This window comes from Cebus imitator, unplaced genomic scaffold (genome assembly GCF_001604975.1).
Source record: "Cebus imitator isolate Cc_AM_T3 unplaced genomic scaffold, Cebus_imitator-1.0 Scaffold444, whole genome shotgun sequence".
Lineage (NCBI taxonomy): Eukaryota > Metazoa > Chordata > Mammalia > Primates > Cebidae > Cebus > Cebus imitator.
In genome coordinates, this window is record NW_016107759.1 from 1,343,450 (window position 1) to 1,352,224 (window position 8,775).

Here is an 8,775-nt window from a genome sequence, read left to right on the forward strand (position 1 = left end):
TCGCTACTTAAAATACAAAAATTAGCTGGGCATGGAGATGGGCGCCTGTAATTCCAGCTACTCGGGAGGCTGAGACAGGAGAATCCCTTGAACCCGGGAGGTAGAGGTTGCAGTGAGTCGAAATCATGCCACTGCACTCCAGCCTGGACTACAGAGTGAGACTCCGTAAAAAAAAAAAAAAAGCAGAAAGCAGATACTCAGGATTTCAGAGCTGGGGCTGGGAGAACAGGCATCTAGACAGGCCGCAGAGGCTCTGAGCCCGGGAGGTGTGGCCCAGCCAGGCCCACACTGGTCTCGGTGGGACAGGGCTATGTGTGGCTCCTGGGGCCTGGAGTCTGAGGGAGGCTGCCCTGGACCCCCATCCTGGAGGCTGTGACTCCTGGGTGGGCGGCTCAGGTAGGAGGCAGCCTGGGCAGGCCCAGGGCTCACAGCCACCCCTCCTGCTGCTGGTCTATGCCAGGAAGCACCAGCTGGGGACCCCACAGAAGGCGGTGGGAGGAATGAGTGAGGGAGGGAATGAGTGAATGAGGGAGGGAGAGAATGAATGAGTGAAGGAGGGAGGGAATGAATGAATGAGGGTGGGAATGAGTGAGGGAGGAAATGAGTTGAGGAAGCGAAGGAATGAATGAGTAAAGGAACGAATGAATGAATGAGTGAGGGAGGGAGGGAATGAGTGAGTGAGGGAGGTAATGAATGAATGCGGTCATTCCCCGTGGTCCCCAAGCGCCCGGACACAGTGACCTTGGCAGCGACCCCGCCGTCGGTGAAATGGGGGCGGGGGGGCCGGGAGAGCCCCGGCGCCAGCACAGCCGCGCGTTGGTGGAGCGTCCAGCGCGCTCGCGGGGCCCCGGTCCCCGGTGTTGGCACGGGGATAGGAGTGGGGGTGGGGCCCGGAAGCGCCCCTCCCCCACGGGCCCGCCCCGCCCCCGCCGCTCTTAGGCCCCGCGCCCCGCCCCCGCCCAGGGCCCGCCCCCAGGTTAGGGAACATCCTCACTTCTCCTCCCGTCGGTCATGCTCGCATTCGGCTTTTTGTACCAGGTCAGCTCATTGGGCGGATGAGAAGATTTCCCCGCCCACTGCCCCGAACTGGCCAATTGCAAGGGGTTTCACAGGGCGCTGAACTAGCGGGAGCGTCACCGTCCTGCGACGCTTCAGGGGATCCTTAGGCCTCAGTGGTCTTTGCCCTCCGACCCCAGGCCCTGACCCCAAGGAAACCTCCGGGACCTGTTCCTGGACAGGTGATCGCCGGGTATCCGGGGAGCTTTTGGAATTCTTGGCCTCTTTTTGCACCCGCTGCTCGCCGGCGTGTCCTCGGGTGGACGCGGGCGCCCCGAAGGCGAGTTTGCAGACGCTCCCTCACATCGGGGACGCGGCTCCTTTAAGGGTGTAGGTGTCCAGGGCGCCGCCTGACTGGAAAGTCGCCCCCCGACCGGGCTCCTGGGGCGGACCCGGGTCGCGGGCGCGCGGCGGCGGGGCGCGGGCGGCGGGGGGCGCGTGGTGGCGCGGGCAGCACTCGGGGCGGGACAGCGTTGGCGGCGCGTGAGGCAGGCGTGCGGAGGGCAGCCCCGCGCCAGGCCCCGCCCCGCGCGCCCCGCCCGCTCCAGGGTCCTCGGAGCTGCTCGGGCTGCGCGCGGAGCGGGCTCCGGAGGGAAGTCCCGAGACAAAGGGAAGCGCCGCCGCCGCCGCCCCGCTCGGTCCTCCGCCTGTCCGCGACGCTCGCCGGGGCCGCGGCCGCCCGAGGGACTCTGAACATGTCGGGGATCGCCCTCAGCAGACTCGCCCAGGAGAGGAAAGCGTGGAGAAAAGACCACCCGTTTGGTTTCATGGCTGTCCCAACAAAAAATCCCGATGGCACGATGAACCTCATGAACTGGGAGTGCGCCATTCCAGGAAAGAAAGGGACTCCGTGGGAAGGAGGCTTGTTTAAACTGCGGATGCTTTTCAAAGATGACTATCCATCTTCACCACCGAAATGTAAATTTGAACCACCGTTATTTCACCCAAATGTGTACCCTTCGGGGACAGTGTGCCTGTCCATCTTAGAGGAGGACAAGGACTGGAGGCCAGCCNGAGCCGGGCCCCGCGTCGCGGCCGAGCTTCCCCGAGAGCCCGAGAGGCCCCGCGCCCGACGCCGGCCCGGCCCGCGCTGCTGGCGCCGCGGGGCTGTGGCCCGAGCGCCCGGTTCGCCGCAGGCCTTCGGGGCCGGGGCTCCCCCACTTCGCCCTCGAGGTGCGCCTGGCGCGGGGCCGGGGCAGCCACCTGCAGCCGGGGCCCCGCGAGGCCGCGCCTTCCTCCTGCGCGGCGAGCGGCTTCCGGGGTCACGGTCGCCCCGCGGCCGGCGAGGATTGCAACATCGCTGACTCGCGGGGGTGGGGGCCGGGAGCGGGCGGGTGTCGGGAGCGGGCGGGTGTTCGGGGCCTGCAAACCAGAACACGTCCAAGTTTTCTCGCGCCTCTGAAGATGCTCCGCTGGCGCCGGCCGGGGCCCGGGACCTGAGCGCCTCGCCGGAGGGAGTTTTGTTCTGTCTCGGGGCTCGCTTTGGACCAGCCGAGTAGTGGTTGGCTCTGGTAGTTGGGGGCGTAGGAGGCAGGTACGGGAGTGATGAGCTGGGCTTGTGATCGTGGCCTGTAGTCGCGCGTGGAGCGCAGAACAAAGTGGTTTGGTTTGTATAACTGGGAGTCACCTTAGTTTCTCTGCAGAGTGCCTGTCTTTGGGGGTTTTGTTTGTTTTCTTTGTAGGACCTACCGCACCTGTTTCTTGCTCTTAAAGAAACGTTGCCTTTGGGTAGAGAACCTAGCTAGGATAAGACGGGACGGATCCTCGGTTTGCCCTGATGGCTCACGCAGAGGTCCCTTCCCTAGGCCGTTGGGTGATTGCGAGTGTGCGCTTGTGTGGCGTCCCAGGGTTTGGGATCTTGCTGCGGAAACAGCCTGGGGGGCCTGGGTCAGACAGATCAGGTGCGGCCAGGTGAGCATCTCCCGACTGCAGGTGCCCGGGTCGTGCAGAAGGGAATACCTTCCCGGGCCTGGGAGAGTGTGCGTTTGGGTGCAGGAGGACTTTTGAGTGCTTCAGGTGCCAGCCTGTCGTGGCGCCCACCTGTTCTGGTGATGAGTGCGGTGGAGCTGTGGGAGGCGAGCGCTTTGTTCACTCTCAGCCAGGAAGTTGCCAGGTGGTGATCGGACATGCTCAAGCTCAGCCCTGTGCGTGTGCCCTGTGGGAGGGCAGGCGGCAGACTTTCAGGCAGCTCCTGGAGTGCCTGGCCCAGAGGTCCCGTTGCTGCCGGTGTCTGGGCCTCGCCTGGCGCTGACAGAAGAGCGTTGTTTTTGTCTTTGTAGCATAAAAGTTTCCTGCTTTGAAGCGTTTAGTGACTCCTGGCTGTTCACTAAGTGTCTATATGTTAGTTGGGGAGGGTGGATTCAGTTTTCAGTGGGATTTTGAATGCTGGGTCTCTGTTGTGATTACATTGTAACAGATTGGTCACTTTCTCTGGTAGGCAGGCCAGCAGGAGGGGGAGCAGGGATCTTGGAGGCCAGGCCTGGCTTCTGCCTAGGATGGGGTGGGTGTACACCTGTGGCTCCGTGCCCTGATGGTAGTGTGTCCTGTACGACCACCCCCGGTGCCGAGTGCTTTGGGGCTGGGGGCACAGCAGCAGCAGCAGCCGCCAGGCCTTGGCAGGAGGTCTGGCAGGACCACCCCTCACGACTTCTCACACCTGAGGCGGCAATAGCTGGGTGCTGAGCGGGGCCTCTGGGCAGCCCTGTCCAGTCCTCAGCAGGAGGGCCACCTGTGGCAGAGTCCCAGGCCCGCCGGCCTCTCCATGGCCTGGCCTTGCCTGGCTGTGAGCATTGGTGCCCATGGTCCTTCAGTGTCTGGAGCACTGGTCTAGGGCTTCAGAGGCCTGTCTGATGCCTGGCCCCGCTCAGACCATGGGCACCTGGGAGCTGGCGCCTCCGTGAAACGGCCACTCGCCAGGCTGCTTTGCACTGCACCGGGCACAGGTTGCAGCCACTCAGAGAGTCCTCCCTGGGGCTGGGGAAGCAAGAGCCCGAGTCCCCAGTCTGCCGGCACCAAGGTGGAGCTGGGCTGCTCCATGCGGAAGAGCCACTGGAAGGGGAAGGCGGAGAAACGTGGGGTTTCAGACCCTAGCCAGTGCAGAGAGAACCTTGAAGCCATGGTTGGCGGGCACTCCAGCCTGCTCGGGGCTCATACTCCACCTGCCCCCAGCTCGGCCCAGCTGTGTCCTCCCCCACTTTCTCCCGACTTAGAGGAGGGCGTGGGGAAGGCCAGGCGGTCAGGAGGGCAGGTGGCCTGTGGGCCCTCTGCGTCTCGGTGAGGAGGATGTGGGGAAGGACATCCCGGTGGGGCCCAGTCCGTGGCCTCCTCCAGCCCAGGCTGCCTGTCTTGGAGGTAGTCGTGGATCTGGAGGCCAGGGCCCGGTGGCCCTGTCACCCTCTCGTGGTGACACCAGCAACTGCTGACTGTAGGACCCAGGTTCCTCTGTCTGCTTTTTCTCGGACTACCATGAGAATCCGTGTTTGATGAAAATGAACCAAATCCCCCTGCAGGGCACGCGGCTCTAGCAGCCCCGCCCCGCTTCCGGAACCCTGGTGCTCTGGCAACGCTGGACCTGCCTGGGCTTCTTAGACCCCAGCCCCCACACCTCTACTTTGCTGACTCAGGGAAAGTCATCGTGCTGCCCAAAACCTGAGTGCAGGCCTCGGAGCTCCTTCCTCAGTGGGTCTGCTGGGGCCTGGGCCTCACCTCCCTGATGACTGCCAGGTGGGGCTGCTGCGGCTGTGGCCCCGGTGGAGTGCTGGCCTGGCCCTTCCTGCGGCTGTGAGGTGTGTAGGGTGCGTGGGCCCACGGGTGCGGACGCCATCCAGGTCACCAGGGCCCTTGTGCCCATTCTAGGACAGCCCATGTTGTAGTCGGGATGGCCCCCCTACAGTGTAGAAGGCCTGGCGGAGTCCCTAGCTCCTCAGAGGTGCCCCTCTTTGGTGTTGAAATACCAGACTTGGGGGCAGCTTCAGCGTTCCCGTGGACGTTGATGACCAGCACACACTTAGGTTTCTATTCTCCAGCAAGTTTTGTAAACAGAGTGTTGTTTTTTGTTGAGTAAAGGTGGCCACTGGAAGGGTGACAGTTGAGGTGGTGTTGAGGCTGCTGGCCCTGCCCGCCAGTGTCCTCAGCGCCAGGAGCATCTCCCTGGACCCGCAGCCCTCCTGCGGCGACAGTGTGGCCCAGCAGGCTCCTGCCTAGACCCGTAAGGCGAAGGTGCCCGGCCCCTAAGGTCCCTCCAGATGTGTGGAGCTGGAATCTGGCCTGCGCACTGCTTCCTCTGACCGGGGATCTGGTCCCCTACGCCGTGCTCCTGCTCTGCCCCGCAGGACCCGGCTGTCCGCTGAAGCCACAGGGATGTGGTCATGGCTGCAGGGTCTGGGAAGGGTGGCCCTGCGGAGGTGCCTCCCTCAGCAAGTCTGAGCCTCTGTCCTGTGGTACTGGTTCCGTCCTGTCTTCAAGAATAACAGGTGTCCACTGGCCGGGCGTGTGTCTCAGTTCTGAGCGCCTGATGCTAAGGCAGGAACCCAGTACCCCACACACACCTGGGGACCCAGCCATGCCAGCCACTACAGGGTGGTAGCTACCACCTAGCCTCTGACTGTGTGTTTCGTCCCCATGGAGCGGAGGTCACATCGTGTCCCACTGATGGGGGCATGGTGGGGGTGGCCACAGGGAAGGGATCTTACCTGCCCCCCACCCCCCACCCCCGCGGGTGATCTGGGAGCCACTCACAGGGCCTCCTCGATGGACCCCAGGGTCGGACAGTGGCTTGCAGAAGAGTCCTGCTGGGCTGGGCCAGCGCGTGTTGGGAGCAGGCCTGACAGGCCGGTGTGCGCGTGATGGGCAGAGGAGCCCGGGCCTCTCCTGACCGCCTGCTCTGCCTCCTGTGTTGCAGGGACTCTGAACATGTCGGGGATCGCCCTCAGCAGACTCGCCCAGGAGAGGAAAGCGTGGAGAAAAGACCACCCGTTTGTAAGGAGAGCTCCGTGTCCGCATGCAGCACGCTGGGCGGTCTGCCCGGCTTGACATCGTCCTGTCCCTGCCGGGAGGGAGCCGGTCACGTGCTGTGCCGGGCCGCTGGGACTCGCAGGCGGGTTCTCGGTGATTTTGGTGAAATGAGATGCCACTGCGCTGATGTGCTTTTGTGGTTGTTTTCTCTCAGGGTTTCGTGGCTGTCCCAACAAAAAATCCCGATGGCACGATGAACCTCATGAACTGGGAGTGCGCCATTCCAGGAAAGAAAGGGGTAAGAGGCGCGCTGCCGGCCTCCTGCCTGGCCGGGCCCAGCAGATGCGTGTGGCAGCACCATGGGGAAACTCCACTCAGATCCTTGCCGTCCGTGACAGCTGTCCTTGTCACAGGCTGCGGTCAACAGGTCAAATCCCAGCTCTGTCCTGACCCCGCCCCATCGGGACGTGAACGCAGAAGGTGGGACTGGCAAGGTTTGACAGCTGTGATCCCCTCCCAGGACAGTTCCGGTTGAGAAGGAAGCAGGCTGGCACCTGGCCGGGCACAAAGCTGAGCTGTGGCAGCAGGGAGGGGGCTCTGCACAGAGCTGCATGGGCGAGGTTGAGAGCAGGCCGAGGCAGGAGGGGCGCTGTTGTGTCCTTCGGGGTGTGGCTCCGCTCTCAGGAGATGGGTTTGGCGGGGGGGCCAGCCCTGTGTAAAGCCACCTCCTCGAGACCCCCCGGGACCGGCGGCATCTGCCTGGGCGGCCTGCTTGGGGACCCCTGTGTGTCCCTGGCAGGAAGGGCAGCCCATGTGCCTGTCCTCTTTGGCCGGCGCACGTGAAGCACCTGGCCGGGGACTGCAGGCTGGGATGCATGTACAGTTCATGCTTGTTAATTCTGAAGGAAGCAGAGAGATCCCTGAGGTTCTGGTCCTGCCTAAGGCCTCGTTCCCTCCGGCCCGGGCACCCCTCTGCGTTTCACTGTGAAACTCAAAGCAGCTCTGGTCCCCTGAACTGAGCAGTCCCCTCAGGACTCTGCTTTGCCGGAGACATAGTGTGGCTTGGGTTTGTTATTTGTCCAAGGCTCTGCTGAGAACGTACTTGCCCCTCACGTTAGGGCGAGGCTGGTGCATGGCGCCGCGGAAGGCAGAAGGTGGTGTGGGGTTGTGGGGTGTCAGAGGCGCCTCATCCAGGCGGGACGGGGTGGGTGCTTGGGCACACCCCTGGGGTGAGGGCAAGGTGTGCTCTTGGTGCCCTCGTGCCAGCCCCAGTATGCGGCGCTAATCCCCCCCCGCCAGCCTGGCCCCCGCCTCCCGCCTCCACTCCTTTCCAGGAGGGCCTTTCCGACTCACTCTCTGAGCACGGCAGAGGTCCTGACAGCCGTCTTGGTGAGGCTATTCGAGCTTCAGGCTGGTTTAGGAGCTGCCTCTGTTGGGCCTCTGGCCCCTGGTGTCCTGGGGGTTGTGCCCTAGAAGCGAGCCCCTTCCTCCTGGGCCGCCCTGCGGCAGGCGAGCAGCCCATCTCACCATGGTTTATTTCCCTGCAGACTCCGTGGGAAGGAGGCTTGTTTAAACTGCGGATGCTTTTCAAAGATGACTATCCATCTTCACCACCGAAATGTAAGTAGCTCGTCATTCAGTGCCCTGGAAGGCACCCCTGGCTGTGGCCATGGCGCCCTGGGCCGGGTGGTTTGCGCGGAGCCGGGAGGGAGATCACAGACCTGGAGGTCGGCTTCGACCCCTGATCCTGGCTCCGGGGCTGGGCGGTGCACACAGTAGGCTTAGTCTCATTCTGGCTAATGGGCTGGGAAGCTCCAGAGTCCTGTGCATGGAGGGTCTGTGACAGCCAGGCCCAGCTCCTGGACTGGGAGTGCCTGGAGCCTCAGTGGTTGTTGGTGATGAAGACAGAGGAGTTGGTCAAGACCCAGCCCTGGATGGACGGACATGCAGGACTGGCGTGCACAGTCTCGCCCTGAGGATTTCCGTCGGTCCGCCCTCTTACTGCTCTTGCCGTGTGGCCTCTTGCTGTGTGGTCCCCACCGTGGCTGCGTGTGCAGCCGTAGAGCAGGTGACAGAGAGCAGGCATGGGAAGAAAGGCTGCGGCCCCAGGTCCTGCCCACAGCTAAGCTGATGACCTCAGCCAGTGCAGCAGAGCTCAGGAGAGGGAGGAGAGGGCCGCCGCGTCCCTGCTCTCCCGTAGCTGGCACTCGGCAGGACCTGTCCAGTGAGTTCCACACGTTAACGCACCCAGCACCTAGGGAGCGCCTGGCCACGGTGAGGCCAGAGTTGTGTAAAAGCTTCCCTGCGATTGTCAGTCAAGGCACACAGCGTTCTCCACCGTGGCACCCTCCAGAGGAACCTGGGGACGACTCATGGACCACCATGGCCGAGACTGCTTCATTTTGGACTCTCCTTTGCTGTTTGATTTTGTTTTTCTCCATGGCCAGGTATTACTTAAAATGGTTTCTTTTAATTAAGAAAAATCTAAAAATGAGACAGAATAGTTGTGTTCATTGATTGTATTCAACTTTCTATTGGAATTCCAATCAAACACAGCTGCAGCAAGGCAAGAAGTCACAGTGGAAGAGGTAGGGAGGAAGGCCAGGCCCGCAGACAGGCCGTGCGCCCCTAGGCTGCAGTGCAGGAGCTGAGGTGGCTCGCACTCAGAACCCCAGCACTTTGGGAGGCCGAGGTGGGCGGATCACCTCAGGTCAAGACCAGCCTGGACAACATGGTAGAATCCCGTCTCTACTAAAAATAGAAAAA

At 62.8% G+C, this 8,775-nt stretch overlaps 1 protein-coding gene across 1 annotated transcript in view; it reads left to right on the forward strand.

The window, feature by feature from the left end:
* Positions 1–1,593: 1,593 nt before the first annotated feature.
* Positions 1,594–8,775, forward strand: part of UBE2I (ubiquitin conjugating enzyme E2 I) — a 16,884-nt gene continuing 9,702 nt past the window's right edge. The window contains exons 1-4 of the mRNA XM_017510963.2: positions 1,594–1,751; positions 5,968–6,033; positions 6,224–6,307; positions 7,557–7,629. Coding sequence (XP_017366452.1) covers positions 5,968–6,033; positions 6,224–6,307; positions 7,557–7,629 — 223 coding nt within the window. The 5' untranslated portion in view covers positions 1,594–1,751. The remainder of the gene's footprint in view (positions 1,752–5,967; positions 6,034–6,223; positions 6,308–7,556; positions 7,630–8,775) is intronic.